Source organism: Hipposideros armiger, unplaced genomic scaffold (genome assembly GCF_001890085.2).
Source record: "Hipposideros armiger isolate ML-2016 unplaced genomic scaffold, ASM189008v1 scaffold_33, whole genome shotgun sequence".
NCBI classification, from domain to species: domain Eukaryota; kingdom Metazoa; phylum Chordata; class Mammalia; order Chiroptera; family Hipposideridae; genus Hipposideros; species Hipposideros armiger.
In genome coordinates, this window is record NW_017731383.1 from 3,490,995 (window position 1) to 3,513,053 (window position 22,059).

At 43.0% G+C, this 22,059-nt stretch overlaps 1 protein-coding gene across 5 annotated transcripts in view; it reads right to left on the reverse strand.

Moving 5' to 3' along the window:
* RNF216 (ring finger protein 216) overlaps nt 1–22,059 on the reverse strand; it is a 131,083-nt gene that overhangs the window by 87,140 nt on the left and 21,884 nt on the right. For 4 of the 5 annotated variants that reach the window (XM_019637527.1, XM_019637526.1, XM_019637531.1 and 1 more), the window contains exons 7-13: nt 21,545–21,709; nt 15,223–15,337; nt 12,809–12,948; nt 11,709–11,759; nt 10,646–10,783; nt 9,087–9,235; nt 8,052–8,130 (exon numbers count right to left, since the gene is read on the reverse strand). In XM_019637527.1, the coding sequence (XP_019493072.1) occupies nt 8,052–8,130; nt 9,087–9,235; nt 10,646–10,783; nt 11,709–11,759; nt 12,809–12,948; nt 15,223–15,337; nt 21,545–21,709 (837 nt within the window). The remainder of the gene's footprint in view (nt 1–8,051; nt 8,131–9,086; nt 9,236–10,645; nt 10,784–11,708; nt 11,760–12,808; nt 12,949–15,222; nt 15,338–21,544; nt 21,710–22,059) is intronic. The other variant, XM_019637530.1, reaches the window with a different exon arrangement.

The window sequence follows — 22,059 nt, forward strand, 5'->3', positions numbered from 1 at the left end:
GAATGACAAGTTCCTGGAAATCTAAGCGGGGGTTTAGATTACTGGCAAAGACATTGCAATGAGAAAGGAAGCAGATGCCCTTAGTCTCACATGGACCAAAATTAGCTTGTGGCTCATTTCTTAAACATTAGGAATCCTCAAAAATTAACGGTTGGTTTGGCCATGGAGCTGAAGAGAAAGGATGTCATAAGGAGAGCTTGTACAAGTGAAGAAGGTAAAAGTGCGTGCCCCAACAACACCGACATCGCTGGCATTAAATTCTGAATGCACGTAGTGCTTTGCTTTGGTCCTAAGCCTGAAAGAATTCTGTCAATTCTGCTTACAAGACTGTGTTTTGCTGACACAAACACTTTTAAAATGCCCACAAGACAAACCTTTCCTCATGGAGTACCAGTGCCGCCTGGTGGCAACTCTTCCCATAGCTCATGATATGGACAGACCTGCTGGTTTTAATTGTAAGCTCTCCTTTCCCACTCAAAGGACAGAGTGGGGACTTCTCTGGAACCTGCTGTCACTGCCTCAGGTTCCCATGAGACAGTTTTCACCTTATTTTCCATGGTGGGCCAAATATCTACAGACCCTACCCTGACAGTAGAAAGCAAGTCTGGAACACGAATGCTATTATTACCCACAGGTGAGGGTCAAGTTGTGAAGCACACTGATCCACAATGCCTTATGATGCATTCTCTTCACTGTAAAACACTGAGGAACATAAAAAGATACGAACAAACTGAAAGACATACTTTGAACTTAGACAGCAGGGCTCAACATTTTTAAGGTACTAGTTTCCCTAAACTCACTTATTTACAGCTGTTCTCTAGCTCCTAGTGGGCCCTGCTTCCCATCCTCTGCCTACCCACAGGGCTCTCCTTCCATCTTCTCCAGCCTCCACCTCTCCTGTGTTCCTGACCGTGGTCACTTATCAAATAACAACTGAGCACCTGTTATGTGCATATGTTATTGGAAAAACATATGCACACAGAATACCTCCACTCTCAAAATTCAACATGTCCAAATCAGAACTGATCTCCTCTCCTGGAATCTTCTGTCTATTCTAGTTCCAATTTTGTGTGAATGGCATTATCACCTACTTAGTGGCCCAAATCAGAGCAGAAAGTCATCTGGACTTCTCCCTACCCCAGTTAGAATACCTCCTTGTAACTCAGCTCCCTACTGTCTTCCAAATCTGCTCCTTTTCTCCACCCCTATGGTCAATGTTGGTTCTCATGATCTCTATCACTCAGGACATGCTGGGTTATGCTTTTGGGAACAAACTCAAACTTCAGTAACATAAAACACTTATTTCTACAATGTACACCTTGGCAGAAGGAAAAGAGACAGCAAACGGCATGTTCTCTCTTTTTACAGTGGTAAAAAACATAACATGAAATCTACCTTACTTAATACATTTTTAAGTGTACAGTACTGTTAACTATATGTGCATGGTTACACAGATCTTTAGAACTTTTGCATCTTGTGTGACTGAAACTCCATACCCACTGCATGACAACTTCCTATTTCCCCCTCCCCCAACCCCTGGCAATCACCACGCTACTTCTGACTTCAGTGAGTTTGACTACTTTAGATACATCCTGTAAGTGGAATCATACAGTATTTATCTTTTTGGGACTGGCTTATCTCACTTTGCATAATGTACTCAAGGTTCATCCATACTGTTGCATGTACGAGAATTTCCTTCCTATTAAAATACTGAATATGGCATATGGATAGACCACATCTATCCATTTCATCCACTGATGGACATTTAGACTGTTTCCGTATCTGGTTATTGTGAATAATGCTGCAATGCACACAGGAGTGCAAATAGCTCTTCAAGGTCCTGTTTTCAATTCTTTTGGATAAATATCCAGAAGTGGGATTGCTAGATTGCATGGTAGTTTTGTTTTAGTTTTTGAGGACATACGATATGTATTATTTTTCCTTTGTGGCTGTACCATTTTACATTCCCACCAAAAATGCACGAGTTTCAATTTCTCCATATCCTTGCTGATACTTGCTATTTTCTTCTTTTTTTTTTTTGGTTGCTGTTGTTAGTGGCCATTGTAATAGATGTGGGGTGCTATCTCACTGTGGTTTTGATTTGCATTTCCCCAATGATTGATTAGTGATGTGAGCACCTTTTCATATACTTGTTGGCTATTTGTATGTCTTCTTTGGAGAAAAGTCTATTCAGATCTTTTGCCCATTAAACTGGGTTGTTTTTTGTTATTGAGTTGTAGTTCTTTCTATATTATGGATATTTAACCTTTTAACAGATAAATGATTTGCAAATACTTTCTCCCATCCAATAGGTTGCCTTTTTACTCTGCTGTTTCTTTTGTTGCACAGCTTTTTAGGTTGATGCAGTCCCACTTGTGTATTTCTGTTTTTGCTGTCTGTGCTTTTAGTGTCAAATCCAGGAAATCACCAAACTTTCCCCTTATGTTTTCTTCTAGGAGTTTTATAGTTTCAGGTCAAATTTTGTCTTTAATCTATTTTGAGTTGTTTCTTAATGTGGTGTAAGATAACGTCCAATTTAATTCTTTTGCGTGTGGCTCTCCCGTCAGTTTTCCTGGTGCCATCTGTTGAACAGACTATCCTTTCCCCATTGTGCAGTATTGGCACCCTTGACTCTTCATGCATGAGTTTACTTCTGGGCTCCCTATTCTGCTCCATTGGTCTTTATGTTAGTACCAGTTTTTTGTTTGTTTGTTTTTTAAAGATTTTTATTGGGGAATTGGGGGATGGGGAAAAGACAAATTGCCGTCGTCTTGCTCCCCAGTCTAGTTGTGGAGGACGTTGCTTCACTGGCCCAAGTTGGCACCATCATTGCACTCTTCCCGGGCGAGGCAGATCAGTCACCAGCTTCTGGACGGCCACTCACTGCGGCTGCTGGCCGCTCACGCTGGCTGCTGGCTACATACGGTAGCCCATAGCAACCCACTGCCACAGGGGCTGCAGCTTACGCCTTCGCCTCACGGCAGCCCAGCTCCAGGTTGAGATGTTGTTCAGCATCTTAGCTGTGGAGGGCAGTGTCACTGGCCCTCATATGTGGGATCCGAACCGGGGCCCTCTGGCGTCCCAAGCCAGTTCTTAACCATTGCGCCACTTGGCCGGCTCGAGAAGTTATTAGTTTTTCCCCATTGAGTATGTTAGCTGTGGCCTTTTCATATATGGCCTTTATTATGTTGAGGTAATTTCCTTCTATTCCTAGTTTGTTGAAGGCCGGCTGAGTGGCTCAGTTGGTTAAGAGCTTGCTCAAGAGTGCTAACTGAGCAACAGGGTCGCCGGTTCAATTCACAGCCAGAGCTGAGCTGCCAACAGATGGCAGGATGGCTAGCTAAAAAAAAAAAAAAAGGAATGCCTAGTGGTTGAGTGTTATTATGAAACGATGTTGAATTTTGTCAAATATGCTCTTTCTCCATCTATTATTTTTATTCTTCCTCCTGTTAATGTGGTATATAGCACACTGATTTTTGTTGAACCATCCTTGCACCCCAGGGATAAATCCCATTTGGTTGTGGTATATGATCCCTTTACTATGTAGTCAAATTCAGTTTTCCAGTATTCTGTTGAGGAGTTCTGCATCTACATTCATTAGGGATATTGGTCTATAGTTTTTGTTTCTTGTGGCATCGCTGTCTGGCATTGGTATTAGGGTGATGCTGGCCTCATAGAATGTACGCTTGAGAAGAACATGTCTTTTGCTCTAGCTGGGTGGAATGCTCTGTAAAAGTCTGTTGTTTCTGTAGGTCCATTTGGTCTATAGTGTTTGTAAGGCCCTCTATTTACTTACTGATCTGCCTGTTCATCTATCATTGAAAGTGGAGTACAGAAATCTACTATTGTTGTGTTACTGCCTATTTCTCCATTCATGTTTGGACACTCTGATGTTGGGTGCATATGTATTTATCCTTGTTATACCTTCCTGGTGAATTGACCGTTTTATTATATAATATTATTGTCTCTTGTGACAGTTTTTGATTTAAAGACAATTTTGTATAAGTATGGCCACCCCAGCCCTCTTCTGTTTACCATTTACGTGAAATATCATTTTGCCTAACTTTCACTTTCAGCCTGTGTGTGTGTCCTTAAATATAAAGTGCATCTTTTTTAGATAAGGATCTTATTTCTTTTTAAAAATCCATTCAGCCACTCTGTCTTTTGACTGGGGAGTTTAATCCATTTACAACTAAAGTATTACTGATAAGGAAGAACTTATTATTGCCATTGTGTTGTTCTCTGTCCTGTAGCCTATTTATCTCTTTTCCTCTCTTGCTGTCCTCCTTTGTGTTTCATTCATTTTTTTGTAGTGACAGGTTTTGATTCCTTTCTCACTTTCTCCTGTGTATATTTATAACAATCTATTTTAAGCTGATAACTTTAATTACATACAAAAACTTTTATCCTCCCTGTTATTGATGCCACAAATTACATCTTTTTTATATTGTGTAACCATTAATATATTTCTATAGTCATTTTTTATACTTTTGTCTTTTAAATTCTGTATCAGTTAAAAGGGATTACATATACACACATTACAGTATTTTGTGTCTGTTTATACCTTTACCAGTGAGCTTTATACCTTTATATACTTCCTTGTTGCTAACCAGCATTCTTTTGTTTCAATTTGAAGGATTCCCTTTAGCATTTCTTGTCAGGCAGGTCTAGTGGTAATAACTTCTCTCAGCTTTTATCTGGGAATGTCTTAATCCCTCCCTCACTTCTGAAGAATAGTTATGCCAAATACAGTATTTTTGACTGGCAGTTTTTTTCTTTTATTCTTTCAGCACTCTGAATATATCACCTTACTTTCTTCTGTCCTGAAAGGTTTCTGCTGAAAAATTCATGGAGAATCTTATGGGGGCATCATTGTACATGACGAGTTGCTTTTCTCTTGCTGTTTTCAAAACTGTCTTTGACTTTTGACAATTTGATTATAAAGTGTCTCAGTCCATCCTAATTGGGGTACGTTTGACTTCTTAAATCTGGATGTCTACTTCCTTCCCAGATTTTGGAAGATTTGGTCACTATTTTTTCAAATAAGCTTTCTGCCTTTTCCTGTCTTCTCTTTCTAGGCCTCTCAAAGTGCATATACTGGTCTGCTTGAGGTATCCTGTCCCTTAAGCTTTCCTTACTCTTCATTCTTTTTTCTTTTTTCTTCTCTTGCTAGACAATTTCAAATGACCTGTCTCTGAGTTTGCTGATTCTTTCTTCTACTTGATCAAGTTTGCTATTGAACCCCTCTAGTAAAATTTTCAATAATTTATTGTATTTTTCAACTGAATTTTGTTTGGTTCTTTAAAATATTTTCTGTTTGTTGATATTCTCATTCTTATCATCTCACATACCATTTTCCTAAGCTCATTGCGCGTCTTCATGATTATTTTAAATTATTTCTCAGGTGATTCACATACCTCATTTCTTTAGGGTCAGTTTCTAAAGATTTAGTTTGTTTCTTTGTTGGACCATGTTTCTTCTTGTGCCTTTTGTGTGTGTGTGTGTGTGTGTGTGTGTTGACATCCACACATCTGAAAAAAGTCACAGCTCCAGTCTTTCAGACTGGCTTTATACAGGGAAAGATCTTCACCAATTAGTCTCAATAAAGATTCTTGGGGCCCCTCAAACCTTTTCTGTGGATGCATCTTCTCTGGACTTACGTGTGTAAATTCCCAATTAGAGCGGATCTGCTGGTTTCTTTTCTCAGGAGTTTGTAATCTCCTGCTCCCTCTAGTGTCTGTCTACTGTACTGCAGGTTCTCTGAAGCTCCTGTAAGGGGCCCAGCTCTTTTTCTGTTGAGGTTTCCAGGCATCTAAATATGTGGGATGCTGTCAGTGCTGAGTCAGGTAAGACAGAAACCAGCTGCTTGGGCAGTCCCCCCAAAAGCCAAATGCTGGACATGTGATCCAACGCTTTTCCTCCGTAGGGAGAAGCTGGGGGATGGGGGTTTTCTCCCATTCTTTCCACACTAAGTCAAGAGGAGGGGCAATGGCAAGTGTGTGTGTGCTAGTTCAAACCACCGCCTTTGTTCTCAGTGGTTCCCCAATCTGGTGCCCCTTCCTATCAGTGCTTAGATTCAGGACAGATAGAAGCCAGCCCTTTGGGTAACACTCCGAGAAGTCTCCAAGTTAGATGTATGTTCCAGGCTTCTCATTCCCTCCCCAAGGAGAAGCTAGGAGTTTCCTCCCAACTGTGCTGCGTGTACTGGTGGGTGGGCTTTGCGGCGTGAGTTCCATGAAATGTCCTACAGGCCTCACTGCAGCTGGCTTTGCACTGTCTGGAGTACAGGAGTCTATAACTGGTTTCTACATTTCTCACAAAGGGAACTAGTTGATGTACTGATGAATCAGTGTTTCTGCAGGGGAAGGAGGGTATGAAGCTGCCAATTTCACCATCTTGCTGACATCATCCATAAGTATGTTTCTACCACTTTTTCTGCTAGTAACATTTTCACCCACATTCACATTTCATTGGCCAAAAGAAGCCACAGGGCCACCTCCAAGTTCAACAGGGCATGTATATTCCTCCCACAGAGAGAAAGCAGAATATTTGGTGTTTCTGCCTAGGCTCTTAAGAGCCTCTGGGAGGCTTTCACTGACATGCCAGGTTGAGTGATCAAGACACTATATGGGATGCTGTTTCAGACTCATGTGTGCCCTCACGCCTGCTTGTAATGGTCTTTGTAAAATAATGCCTCCCCTTCTCTTTGGCCTTCCAAATCATATACAAGGATGTTTTTTGATAAGAGTTTAATTTTGAATCTTATCAGGAAACGTAGTTCCCAGCTCATTCTTAGCAATTCATGGAGACTCCAGAGGGGTAGCAGTGACACACATCCTTCACTGGGATTACTCAAACTGCCAGACAGATCTCCCTGATATTTTACTCCCCTCAGAATGGTGTTCAAGGCCGGCATGGCCCTGGCCCCACCCAGCTCATGAGCCTTTCCCTTCACACTCCCAGTACCAGTCAGTGTCCAGGGTGCTACTGCTTCCTGGACCTAAAACATTCCAACATCTTCACTTTCACGTCACTCCTACCCTTTCCTTCCCTTGGCTACTGCCTCCTTGCTCTCTGAATCTTAGCTCTCAGGCAATGCCTTCTTAAGGCACCCCAGTACTGGACACACTGGGAGTGCAGAGGATGGGCAGTTACCCCACTTTCTTAGTTCCAAGATGCTGGAGACTGCTGGGACAACTGTTATAGTAATAGGCTGAGGTGGGGACAAATTATTAAATAAACATATCAGTTGTAAAAATCCATCCAGATTTTACATGGAAATGTTAATGTTGAAAACAAAAGGAATAAAGTTTTAGTCCATTAATTTCTTTCTTCTTTTTCTAATATCTTACTTTCATTTTAAGGCAGATATAATATTCAACTCTGATCATGCTATTTTAAAAAATGGCCTAAAACATACTTGTCTAGGTGGATGCCAACATTCGTTAAAAACGCTAAGTTGATAAATTTTAAGACATTCTTAGTTCACAGAAAGGAGTCTAGTTAAAAGAAGAAAGATTTTCAGTAGCAAGGTGCCAGGATAGCTTTGGTCTCACCTGATACAACCAATTCTTATGAGAACAGTTGAGTGAATAATCTACCACACATACTAGAGACACTACCACAACACCCAATTCTTTAATCAAAGAACTGTCATTAGGACTTTGAAAATGGCAGGGGTGTGTGTGTATGCACACGTGCACGCACACACAGAAACTATCTGAGTACAAAAGCAAGCCAGAAAAATGGTGGCACAGTGAAGAAACACAAAACTCTTCACATTTCACATTACAATAAATGCCCTTATAGGAAGAGCACATAAAACAGGGATCTAGAGCTTTGTGACTGCAATTGCACAAGTGGCCCCCATCTCCATAACCACATCAACCATCATTCTCAAATACCTATCTTCATTTGCTTTCATGAAAAGCAGAACAAACAAATCCCTCTCACGGGTCAGTACACACATACCAGAAGATATTTGCACCATTAGGGCAGCCCATAATACCGTAATTCAAATATGAATAGACAAAAAAAATGTGCCTCCCTACCTTTCGGCAGCGAGGATTGGGACAACTGAATCTCTTCACATCGCTGTCCAACAGAGCAGGAAAGCTACAGGAGGGGCACCTAGAGTCCAAACAGCAGAGGGAATGTTACTCAGAGCAGTGAAGCCTGCTGTGGTCCCCATGTGACTGTTTATACTAAGATGAGTTTTCAGCTGGATGCCTGTATCTCCTTTGACTTCTTACTTTTCATTAAATCATGGATGGAGGATCTCCTATGTACTGGCTCTTACCAGGAAATCCAGGTACCAGTTTGGGTCCTGCTTCAGTACAAATCATTAAAAAAAACAAAACAAAACAAAAAAACACCTTTTTGAGAACTGCTTGCACATGTCACTTTCCGCCCAACCCAAAGCACAATGTTTGTACCTATAAGCCAGATGATTAAGGGGTGCCAAGGATGTAGGCAATAATTTGAACTGTTGATTGTACCATTAATAAAATTCTTTTTTGGGCCGACCGAGTGGCGCGTTGCTTAAGAGTTGGCTTGGAACGCCAGCTCTGAGCAGCCAGGGCCCCTTTGGATCCCACATGAGGGCCAGTGACGCTGCGCCCTCTACAGCTAAGATGGTGAACAACAGCTCGACCTGGGGCTGGGCTGCCATGAGTTGCGGCGTACGCTGCAATGGGGCTGGCTGGCAGCTGGCGTGCGCTTTCGTGAGCTGCCGTCCAATGGTCGGTGAGCGACTGCCTCACCCGAGAAGAGCACAATGATAATACCAACATGGGCCAGTGAAGCAACGTCCTCCACAACTAGACTGAAGAACAAAAGGACAGGAACTTGTCTGTTCCCCTTCCCCAATTCCCCAGCGCTGTTGCCCTCCCCCAATTCCCCAATAAAATCTTTAAAAAAATAAATAAAAATAAAATAAAATTCTTTTATTTCTCAGAAAGAAATGCCAGAAAGCTTGGAAGATGCAGCTTTGTTACAAAATTTTCGTCATCTGATCAAAGTGCTCAGGCAGCCTTCCTAACGGGGAATGAGTTGCAAGATGCCCCTCTCCGACCCTGAGAACTCACCTGACAAGCTCATCAGCATAGGCGGCAGCAACTTCTTCTTCGGCTTTGCGCTCATAGTATTTGTACAGGATGGTCTGGGGAAGCACCTTCTCCAGTTCGCTGGTTGGGAACGAACACGTGCAGCTGCCTTCCATGCAGCTAAGCTCTGACTAGAATGACAAGGTAGGGCGGCAAAGAGAGAAAAAACGAAAATTCAACCAAGTTTTCAGAAAAATGAAAGCCTCAGTGGTTAAACGCATCTTTCAATTGGAGGCAAATAAATTGTGGTTAAGAACATAGATTCTCAGATGACAAAGATCTCTGTGTCCCCTCTTCTGAGAAACACGCTAACAACAAGGAAACCAGGAGACAAAATCAGAGTCCACCCTTGACATCCAGAGGACCTCTATCAGCCTAAACCACGATACACGACAATGGACGGCAGAGAGGGAAGGGTGAGTGACACAGTGGACAGGAGAAAGCTCACAGCTCAGTCTGAAAAGATGCTGGTGAGCAGCATTGCTGGTTCCTTCTACAGCCCCGGAAAGGCTGGAGGCTAAGACTTCTTGGGAAGGCAGGGGTGAGTGGCGGGAGTGGATTGAAAGGATTATAAACTAAAAACTGGGGGACTGTTTGAAAAGCCTCTAGGTCCTACCTGCTTCAGATCATGTCAGGTGACTAAAACTCTTCCAGGAGAAAGCAGGAACAGCTGGACCAGAGAGCACTGGACTCCATCTTTAAAGCCACTTACAGCAGGCTAAGTCCTCACCCCACAGCACTCTGACCTCTACTGTCACTCAGACCTCTTCCGTCGCTCTTGTCCATTTTGAAGGACCCCTGTGATCACAGCGGGCCCACCTGGATAATGCAGGACAATCTCCCTGTTTTAAGGTCACCTGATTGATTACCAACCTTAGTTCCCTTTTGCCACATAAGGTAGCATAGTCACAGGTTCTGGGGATCAGGTGTGGACCATCTCTGGGGGGGCCATTATTTTGCCAATCACAACCACTCTGCTCATAATTGCTATTCAGTTCTTGATTAAACTACAACTTCCTTTAGAATAATTGATGCTGAGTGATTTTTATTGGTCAGGCATTTATGAAAAGCAATTTTGGTTGTTTTTTTTTAAGTATTCATCAAGACAAAACAAAACTCCTTTCCATATTATGTTATGCTGATGTCAAGAGACACTGACTAGAAGGAGAATCATGATCTTGTATAAAATAGTTACTGATTTTAACACAACTATAAAAGCCTTTACAGATTTTTGTTACAAAATACTAATTTGTGCTCCCCTACATTTCATTTTTCTTCCAAGCAGGGAGCTGAGGGGAGCAGCAGGTACTCCTGCGGCACGGAAGGATTATACCACCCCTTGAAAAGAAAGCTGCTGTGCTTGAACCAACACAATCATACAAACCAGGGATAGCCTAGGAACCACACACACTGGTGCATCTTAGCAGTTCCAGCTCACTCCAGAAAAGGCACTCCCACAAGGCATTAAGCCTGCCTATCAACGAAGTCTCCTCAGCCCCCGTGAATGTTTCCTACCTGCAGACACACCCCGCAGTTCTTACCTTTCCAGATCCAAAGACGGCCTCCTGGGCATATCTGATGAGACACTCTTTGCAGAACAAGTGGGCATCTGCACACTGTGTCAGCTCCTCAAATGGAAACTCCCCATAGCAGCAGCGGCACTCGATCAGCTGGCCATCCTGCAGGCCCAACAGAAATACACGTGAAACTCCCCACACTCGAGGAGAGGGCAGCAGGTTTCCTATCCCCCCACCCCAAGGTAAAAAGCAACACCTAGAAACCATAAAACAACGAGCTGTTTTCTGCTGCATAAATCTAGTTCAAGGTGCCAGTACAAATATTACCACATAGCTAAAAAATCTCACATACTGAGATTTTCATGTCTGTTTTTTAGGGGTCTTTTTGGTGCCATCCTTTGTATTAAGTTATGTTCATAAATTCCAGGGTGCCAGCAGAATTATGCCATCTGCTATCAGATTTTACTGCTAACATGATTATAAGAGTCAAGGACAAGTGGCATGAGGGATGTTATCTGCAAAGCTTCAAAAGTTGGATTTTGCTCTCCTTGTTATAAGACTGGAGTGTGAGAAGGCCATGTTCCAGCCCGAGCTTTATCTTAAGGGACCACTGAAGCTAACTGAAGCAGAAATCACAAGTACCTGTGAGTCCCAGGAAACTTATTCTTTTATTAATCAGTGATCCAATCACTTGTCCATCCCTACCAGGTAAGAAAAGACCACTATGTGAGGATGGCAGACAGGGTACAAAACCCACCTGGCCCTAAGGATAGACATCTCTTCCTTCTAACTCTGTGTGATATCTGAGTTCTAAATTCTCCTCTAAGACTTTATCCAATGGATTCCAGGCAGTGTTCCTTAACAGGAACGTTCTATCTTCCCTTCAATTCTCATCCAATCTGGTATTAAGAGTGACTATACTGTTTCAAGTATCTTGACTGTAACTTGGTTGAACCACAAACTCAGCAGATCAACAGGAGGTTATCCGGGAACCAATTTGCCATCAAAATGCCAAGGAAATGTGGTTAAGTGAAAAAAGCCCACGAAAAATAACAAAGTAAGTGAATGAGTTGGGTTTTCAAACTACCTTTTGATATTGTTCTTCATTCATCTGCAGAGCAAGCAAAAAGTCTTCATGCTGGGGAACAAAAACCCAGACATGCAAATACAGCTTTAGTAAAAGATGCCACACACCGTTTAGAATTTGTTTCCATAAACATAAGAGAACTCTTATTAATAGTCATCTCTTCAGTTACATAACTTAGTAGTTTAAAAATTATTTATCAAATTTTGACCCTTAAAACCACCTTTTCAATACTGACAAAGTGAGAAGTCTGCTCAAAGCACCTCTGCATCCTGACTGTCAGCCTCAAGGAGAAGCCACTGGTGCTGCTGAGTTGCAAGCTGCTGAACAAGACACTTTTTTTTTTTAAAGAACACCATTGTTACTTGAAAAAAATGACTGACAGAAAAACTGTGATTATTCAAAAATAGGTATTTGGCAGACATGTTCTCAAAACTGAATGAAGTTGTTATTTATGGCCAATGACAACATTCTAGATCTCAAGCAGGAATTAGAATTTGGGAGAAGTTACCTTGATGCAGCTGTCCGAATTACTTGTCCACCTGTCATTTGTTACATTAGGTGACATTACTTTTTAAAAAATGTGAATGCATGGTGGGGAAGAAAATAATTACTGGTACAATTTGGTGCCAGTGGTTTGCTTTGTGCTAAGGCACTGTTATTTTGTTCCGTCGGTACAAATTCAGCAGGGTAAAAAGATAAATAATCTTATCATTAAGAGATAGACCTCATAGAACTCCCTAAAGAGTGTTGGGGAAGCCAGGGGTCCATGGGTCACTTTTCAGAGATGCTGGTCTAGAAAATACATGTAAAGCAACCAATATATTGTGGTTGAGTTAAAGAGCTAAATGGAGTCTCTCTTGGTTTTTCTCTACCATTAGAGGCTGAGGGAGTCAGACGTGTGTGCTAAGCTCCAATTAAAATTCCCTAACATAAATCTGATTTATGAAACAGTGAACTTTAGTCAGTATCATTACAAAACCCTTTTAAAAACTCTACAGTTTATTCAAATTAATCACCAAAAGAAAAGGCAAATCTTAAAAGACAGTTTTATACTAAGCAAACCAGAACCCCGGAAGCGCACTCCGAGCACATCTTCCTACCTCTGCCATCTCCTTGGTTTTCTGCTCATAGAATTCTTGCTCTTGCTGCACAGCTGGAAGGAGGGCGCGTCGGTCATAGGACCTACAATGTCGCCGCTTATTTTCCAGAAAGAACATCCTCTTTTCTATTTTTATGTCACCTAGAAGATATGACAATGCAAAATCATGCAGACAACTGCACGATTAGGAATCCAGGGCAGCCATGCCAGTCTCCTGTGGCCCCACCCGCTTCCCAGCAGCATGTTGTGTTCTTCTAACATGCTCCATCATTTGGGAAAAATGGGCTCTGTATCATTCTCTAACCTGCCATGCACTTCTTGACTTTCGTGTCTTTCCCCCCCGTTATGCTCCAATTGGAGGGTCTCAGTATTGTACTTCATGAATATAACAGTTTATTTCTAGTCTATTGAGGATAGGTGGGCTTATTATAAATAGGGCTGTTGAACATGTCTATAATTCAGTTAAACATACAGGAAGGAATGGAATTGCTGGATCAGCTTTAGAGAAACGGTGCCAGTTTTCCAATGTGGTTGTTCCAATTTACACTTTCCTTCCCAGCAATGCATGTGAGTTCCAGGCATTCCATGTCCTCATCAACACCTGGAAATTTGTGTCTCCTCTTTTTTCTTGGTCAGCCTTGCTAGAAGTGATATGTTGTATTTTCACTGATACTCTGTTTATATCCAAATTCTAAGAAGACTCTTCATGAGAGCTGTTGGTGGTCAGCTCATTAGGACCATAAAAAGGGCACTGAGGGAGAATCCTCTCTCTCTGAGTCAAGCAATGTATAGCTCAAAGAGCAGTGACTGGATAGAAAACAAGCTGAAAAGGTGAAGGGTGGGATTCCTGGAACAGACGAAGGATTCTGAGCCTATGTGCTTATAAACTGCTGTCAAGAAAGGTTATGTACAAATATTAAACTATTAATGTACATCAAGCATATTTTCTAGATGATCTAATAAGTGGAACATAAGAATAAGAATCTAAAATTAAAGGGATATACCTGAAACAATGGGCTGGAACCAATAAGATGAAGTTAACATGGGAAAATGTCACATGCAGGACAACTGTGAGAGGTCTATGACTTAAAAGCAAGGTGGGTGAAAAGACCAAGGCTTAATAATGTGAGCCAAAGGTGGGACATATTTTGATTTTCAAAAGCTACAGCATTTTAGGCTGTATGGACTTAATTTAAGTACAGAATCTAAATCCCAGCTGATGTCTTTACTCAGCAAACCTCACTTGGAGTGCTGTGTCCAACCTGGTACACTCAAGCTTTCAAAGAAATACCAACAAGCTAGAAAAGGGCACACAGAGAAGGAAAATCAGGAAGCAGCGACAGACAGATTCCAAGGCTTTGCAAAGGCAAGAGCTACAACCACGGTAGGCAATTTCAGGAGGGTATCTTTTGGCTTGATATAAAAGGAGAACTTGCTAAAAGACAGAGCTGACCAACAAGGGAGTGAATCTTCTTACAAAGTGGTTCTTTTCCTTTCTCTACCACTGAAAGTCAGAACAAATAGAGACTGACTAGATATTAGGGATGCCTTAAGTCTAAAGTGTGGATAAAATCAACTAAATGAAACACCACTTATATGCTGTCCCCACTTTCTCATTCTGCCAGACCCGTGAAACCTGTCATACCAGGAGAGCACTGCTCCACGGACTAGCCTGAGGACCTTAGGAGTCAGAGCCTAGGCCATTTTCTTTTAGGTCCTGAAGAGTTTTGAAATTCAAGTACAGATGTAACAGAAAGACTGTGTAAAGGAAAATATTCCTTTTTATGACATAATCGATAGGAAAAGTTGTAGTGGACTCTTGCTGGACACAAGCAACTCAGATGAAATTTGTTGTAAAAATCAACAAGTTTACCTTTTGGGGTGTGATTAGACCTGAAGTAACTAACCTCTTTGGAAGAACTTGCAGCACTTATTTCATCAGCAAGAATAACAGAATTTTAAATAAACAGTAGCTACTTCAGAGCTGCTTGTTTTTTTCCGAGAAGCCACTCTGAGGAGTGTGTAAGTGACCCCTCAGCAGTAAGCCATCAATCACTGGCCTAGGCAGTTTTTACTAGTGATAAAGCTAATTTTTATCAGACACCCAAGACCAGTTTTTCCCAGGCTTAAGAGTGTCCCCCAGCACTTCTCCATGCATGAATTTTCTAATACTGCACTAAATATGCCTGTCATGGTGTACCCTAAGTAGCAGAAAGAAGGAAGATGACAACTGTAGCCACTTTCTAAAAATATTTACGCGTCGCCCAAGCAGCCCACGTTGGATTCACTCCTTGAACTGGTCTGGAAGACATTCCCTAAGCAGCTGTACCACAATGTCCCTTACGGGCTGCGCAAGAGGGGACAGCTCTGCATAGTAGCTTCACATACTGTCAGTGACACTCAGGTTGCCATTACCTTGTTCAAATTTGAAATCTATGTAAGAATACTGATTCATTTCTTTTCTCTTTTTTCTTTTTCCACTGGCTTCTGGCGATAGTTCCTGCCATTTTTTAATGGCATCAGAAAAGGCCTAAAAATTGAGAAAGGGTAAGGTTACCACTGTAGATGGGACACAAGCATACATGAAACACAGGCAATCTCCAAATCTCATTTTGACTCACAGTTTCAGCTACCTCCCCCGCACGTCTTACAGAAATAGGTAGTGGTAAAGTAAATAGATGACATTTCATTATTTTTGTTTTCTAACTTGCATAGACTGCTGCAATGGCAGAACCAAAATGCTTACTGAAAAATTAAAGGGCGACATACAAAAACAGAAACTGCTCAAGCTGTCCTTGAATGAGTACAGATTACATCACATGACAAATGGCCGGCGAGCGAGTTACAGTTCACAGGCATATCTCACATGGTATTGCTCTGGTCAGCTCTCCCTCGTCCACTCCCCACATTCCTCACTGCTTTCACCTGTATCCCCCCACTTTGTACAGCACACTGCAGCGCAAAATTCTTCTGCCAGTGATAGTCCCTTTCCTCTTTTCTTCCATACCTTTAGCTTCTCCCTTTTTTAGATCTTTCCAATGGGCATTTAAATGTTCTCAAGTCTTCTTAAAAATCGAAAACCCGGGCCAGCCGAGTGGCGCGATGGTTAAGAACTTGCTTGGGATGCCAGAGGGCCCCGGTTCGGATCCCACATATGAGGGCCAGTGACACTGCCCTCCACAGCTAAGATGCTGAACAACAGCTCAACCTGGAGCTGGGCTGCCATGAGTCGCCGGCGACGGCATAGGCTGCAGTCCCTGTGGCAGTGGGTTGCCATGGGCTACCGTATGTAGCCAGCAGCCAGCGTGAGCGGCCAGCAGCCGCAGTGAGCGGCCGTCCAGAAAGCCGGCGACTGACGTGCCTCGCCTGGGAAGAGCGCAATGATGGTGCCAACTTGGGCCAGTGAAGCAACGTCCTCCACAACTAGACTGAAGAACAAAACGACAGCAACTTGTCTGTTCCCCTTCCCCCAATTCCCCAGCACTGTTCCCATCCCCCCAATTCCCCAATTAAAAAAAAAAAATCCAAAACCCTTTCTTCCCTTGGCTTCCTCCCCTTTCAGCTACCCGCCCCTCTTCCTTCTTCCTCCTCTTTGCAGCCAAACTTATCAAAGGAGCCGTCTGTACATTGTTTGATCACTTCATCTCCCATGAGCTTTCCAACTCCCTCCAATCTGGCATCGAACCCCACCTTTCCACTTGCTAATCTACTTCGTAACATGGGGCCAACTCTAATACCTGCATTTTAGTCCTCGTCTTACTTGACCTCCCAGTATTAATGCCGCCCCTCCACTCTCCCGACTTCGTGCTTCCTCTCTGCACGGCTCCACCTCCACCATCTCCTTTACTTGGTCTTGACCTGCTGGAAGTCCTCAAGGCAGCCTTGGTTCTCTCTTCACCAGTCTCTCTAAGAACCTCATCCAGGCTGGTGAGGTTACCTTCCATAAGCTGATGACTCTCAAAATCCCTTTCTAGTCCCTATTTCCAACTGTTTTGGTCCATTCAACCACCCAGTAAATTACCTTTGGATGTTCTGGATGTCTCACAGGCTCCACTCAGAATGTTGGTAACTCAACGTTTCTCAGACCGAATTCACTCCAATTAGCTCTTTTACAAATTAGCTCTTATTCCACATCCCAGGAAACGATGCTGTCGTCTTCCACACCCCCTGACTGAACCACTTATGTAACACTTAGGTTTGTGATTAAATGTCACTTGCTCAGCGAGGCCCTCCCGGAGCCTCTCAGTCTACTTTAGGTCCTCCTGTTATACTCTTTCAAAGCACCTTGCATTTTTCTTTCAAAACACCCATCACAGTTGTAATTATACACTTATTTGTCTGATGCTGTTTCATGTTATCTCCTCCACTGGACTGTTAGCCTCTAGGGTACAGGGATGTTACCACAGCTTAAGGTGTACCCTCAGCCACTCACATATTTTGTACATAATATTCATTTACTGGGTAAAAGGTTACGGGGATGTGTGTTATAAGGATGCTGCTAATAAATCACATTCTGATCTATTTATCTTAGAGAAACAGGTGTGTGTCCCTGTTGCAGGACAACAAAAGATATTTTAGCTACAGAAGAGGGAAGGATCCCCCTTTCCTCTTAATCCACATCTTACCTTTTCCTTTCCAAGCTCCTAAGTTTGGGGATCAGAAGGCAATACCATTTGCTACATATACTCGTACGTCCTATGAGCTAAGCACTATGCATGGACCTTCCTCCTCATTCAAGTCTCACGATAACCCTTTAAGGGAGGTATTATTTATTTTATAGCAGACAGAAGGAAGCAAGGCTTAGAGAGAAGGAACTTGTCCCCAGTCAAACCTGAATTAAAGCTAGGATTTAAACTCAAGCCAGCTCAGAACTAAAGCCCCCTCTCTGACATCACCTTGTGTTCACAGATTCAGTGAAAGCCCATCAAGAGAGCTGGCCGAAGGTCACATTCATCTTGCTACCTTTCTACCTCCCCAACGATGTCCTCCATGGCTGCAGTATCTCCTCCCTTGCTTTCGGTTTCTTCTCCCTGGAATTCCCACGACCTTGGGGGTTCCCTACAAACCTGTAGGCACACGTTTGTACTCAGCTGTAAGACTACTAATTTGTACTAAGCTTTGCCTTAAAGTACTCCACCCTTGAACCAGGGCTATATGCAAAAACGCAGGAAAGGAGGCAGGACAGGTATTGCAATTTGCATTTTATAAGAGAGGTAGATGTCATTTATCAGCAACTAATGAAACTGGGATGTGAACTCAGAGCTCCTAACTGGTAGTTTACTGGGCTTTCAACCACCCCATGCTGTCAGAAAACGTAGACCTTCCTGACTGGAAGTGAACTGGGATCATGGTCCTATTTAAATAATGTTTCTAGTTGGCAGGAAAAAATCCACACACATGAACACAAACTGGTACTTGTCAGGAAGTTGTATCTTAAAACAAAATATTTTCTACAAGTTAAAGGAGCCTCCAAAGTCTTACTTTAACAGTTATGTTAACAATCATCACTTATCTTAATAGTGACTGAAGGTCTAGTTAAGCAGACCAGATAAAGTTAGACGATCACAATTCCTTCCTTCTGAGGCCTGCTAGTTATGATTCATGCCTACACATCCCAAAGGCACCACGGTTACTTTTTACACGCCTTCTTGCCTCTTAGCCTTTGCACATATTGTTCCTCTAGTGAAAACATCTTTTCTTTGAGATTGTTCAAATGACACCCTCCTAGCGCTCTCATGTGCCTCTCTTTTATAATATTCATCACACTGGTTCAAATTTTTTTTTTTTATTATCTCCTCAAACAGACAGAAAGCTCTGTGGAAGGAAGCTAATTTGTGTTCTACTGATGCCAGTGTTCTCAAGGTAAAGCCAGTAACTACCACGAAGTATGTACTCAAAAAAACCTAACAGGAAGAACACAGGAACGATAGATGCTGAAGAATAATTTTTCCTTTCGCTATTGTCAGGCATTTCTCTCTCTAGCTTGCTCATGTTCACAAATCAAATACCTTCTCCGGTACTGAATCAAAGATACAGTCTGGTATGATTTTTAGGATATCTATGACAATAGCCTGAGCTCCTTTAAGGGATGACCTAAAATCATTATAATGGGCATTTGCTGACATAAAAGCTGAGGAATGGACACAGACTCTGGAGCCTGGCGGAATGAGAGACAGAGAACTTACAGATTAAGAGATTTAAATAACATCAACTAACTAAAATAAACAGATTTTACTTGGAACCCCATATGACTAAAACAAGCTGTCAAAATGACTTCTGACACGTTCAGAGAAATTTGAACACTAATTGGATAGCTAATGATGTTAATTTTTAAGGTGTGATAATGGTATTTTGATTATGGTTTTAAAAAAAGACTTTGTCGGGCCGGCCAAGTGGCGTGTTGGTTAAGAGCTGGCTTGGGATGCCAGAGGGTCCCGGTTTGGATCCCACGTATGAGGGCCAGTGACGCTGCCCTCTACAGCTAAGATGCTGAACAACAGCTCAACCTGGAGCTGGGCTGCTGTGAGTCGCCACTGCACCCCTGCTCCAGTGGGTTGCCATGGGCTACCGTGTGTAGCCAGCAGCTAGCCTGAGCGGCCAGCAGCCGCCTGAGCGGCCGTCCAGAAGCCAGTGACTGATCTGCCTCGCCCGGGAAGAGCGTAATGATGGTGCCAACTTGGACCAGTGAAGCAACGTCCTCTAGACTGAAGAACAAAAGGACAGCACCTTGTCTGTTCCCCTTCCCTCAATTCCCCAGCGCTGTTCCCATCCCCCAATTCCCCAATAAAAAATCTTAAAAAAAAAAAGACTTGTCTTTTTAGGATAAACACTGAGCAAGTCAAGGATGAAAAGAAAATGATCCTTGGAATTTGCTCCAAAAGCCTGGGAGGAAGGCAGTGGGTAGGGGTGGAGATGAAACAAGATTGGGCAGCAGCTGATAATTACTGAAGCCGAGTGATGGCTAAGCGTGGGCTCATAATACAATCCCTTTTATACGTGTTTGATGTTCGTAATAAAAAAGGGGGGGGAAGGGGGAGGAATCCAGGGCAACGTGACTCCGTCTTCACAGTGAACACACTTTCCCTAAGCTATCACCGTGTCTGGGGCACGGCACACACAAGGCAGACATGTTATTGCTGTAATTACAAAACAGCTCTGGGCATGCCTTCTCTGTCCCTGTACACATGAGCGTCACTTTCTACAGGGCAGAACCTTGTGCATCATTTGCACACAGCAGGGAGAAGTCCTCGGTTATAACTGAGCACACCAGGTTTTAGCTTCTGCCAAACACCACTTTCCCTTAAACACCCCACTTTCATCCCAACAGCCCAACCCCATTTCAAAACCCTGTAAAATTTCAAACTACCCACCAAAACAAGCAGACACCATAAAAAAATACAAAGAAGGGCGAAGAAGGGAAGAAGGGCGCTGGAGAAATAAGGAAAGAGATAAGGAGGTGATGAAGAAGAGGAATGAGCCACAAAAGCCTATAACCTCCCACCCAAATAATGAGTGGGCTGTGGGATGATCACACCTTTGGCAGGGACATTGCCAATGAGGACCCCCCCCCCCCCCCCAGATCACAGGCGTTGTCTCCTGCTGCTGCCCTTCTACTTTTCCTCCGGGCTTCCTGGCAGCTCAAAAAAGGTGTGAGGCACCACTGGAGCAGTAAAGCGCCAGACAGGGCCTCGAGATAAGAGAGCCCTTGCTTTCTTGCAGTTGCAGTTTTTTGGGAGAAGCTCATTCACTTTTCAATGACAGTACAGGCATTTCCTATTTAGCTAACATGGGGGATGAGATTCAGACCAACTCTGCATTCCCTTCAGAGTAATTTTACCTAAAATTAACCTACAGTCAGGAGTTTGCTGACAGCTGCCTGGTTCTTCTTGGCAATTTAAAGGCAGAAGGGGCCTAGGCTCAGCAGGGGATCACATTCACCTGGGGTTTACCTTCTTCTAGGTTAAGAAACAATAGGTGCTTTAACCATTAAAGTAACTCCACATTGATTTATTCTTTGGGAAAAAAGTACACTGTTTGCTGGGAATCACAAGAACTGCAGCAGGAGAAATGGATTTCATGGCAGAAGAGAGGAAGAGAAAGAAGCCGAAGGCATGCTGGTGCTCACTCTTCTGTTCTGGCCGAGACCAGGAAATGGGCAGAGCCATGGACCTTACCAGAGGCATGTCTGCATTACCCACTGGTGACCAGCACCCTCCTAAGCCTTGGAACAGAGGTCCTTCAGAGGAATCTTAGTTAGGGCCCTGGGTGGAGAACAACACTGGGAGCTTTGAGCAGCTGCACACTCTCTTCTGAGGCAAGCCAGCACTCACTGGGCAGTGCCGGGTTCCTGGGCGCTTTACAAACCCTCCCTGCCTCATTTAACTAACTGAGCCACCCAGGAGGGATGGTGTGGCCTGTCCTAAGCCAGGAAGCGAAGAAGGAAGCAGTGGCCCTAGAACACGTGTGTCATAGTCTAGTCATCCCGCAGGACACAGTAAAATTCATAACCCTCCATGGCTTTATGGTCCCGCCAGAACTTCCCTACCTCTACTCTATTGTTTCTTTTCATTCAGTTCTTCCTGACCAGCAAATATCTTTGTCTATTTATCTTCACCCTGACAAACTCCTTAGCTCTTTGCCATTATAAACCAACTCAATTTCCGCAAGCTGAACTCTTCATTCTGTTATCACAGGAAGTACTCGAGAGGTGTGACCCCACCAAGACCAAGAAGAGCACCTTTCGGGTGATTGCATAGTGTCCTTTGAGCTCATGCAGGGCCCACTTGATGTCCTGACTGCTGAGCATTTTGAAGTCGGCCATCAGGAGGTCTGCAGCTTGGATGAAACAGCGCTGGTCAAGAGGAGCCAACTTAAAATAGTCAAAGAAGTCTACCTTAGGCAACTGAAACGAGAGAGGGGCACAGCATGAGAGGCCAGGCAGCGCACCTCCTGGGACGGACATCATTTGAAGAACTCCTTATTCCAGAATAAAACAATCTCACTTTATTTACTCTAGAAGGTCGTCACCAGCCCCGAATGGGTATGAAGATATAGTGATTCAGAGAGGTTAAACGGTTGACTAGAGTCTGTAGATTAGTTTTACTAGTTATATAGAACTAGTATAGGGGCCAGCAAACTGCAGCTCGCGAGGCACATGCAGTTCTCTGGGTATGTATGTGTGGCTCTGAAGTAAAATTGAAAATGAAAATAAAATTATCATAATTTCATTTATAATTTTTTTTTTTTTTTTTA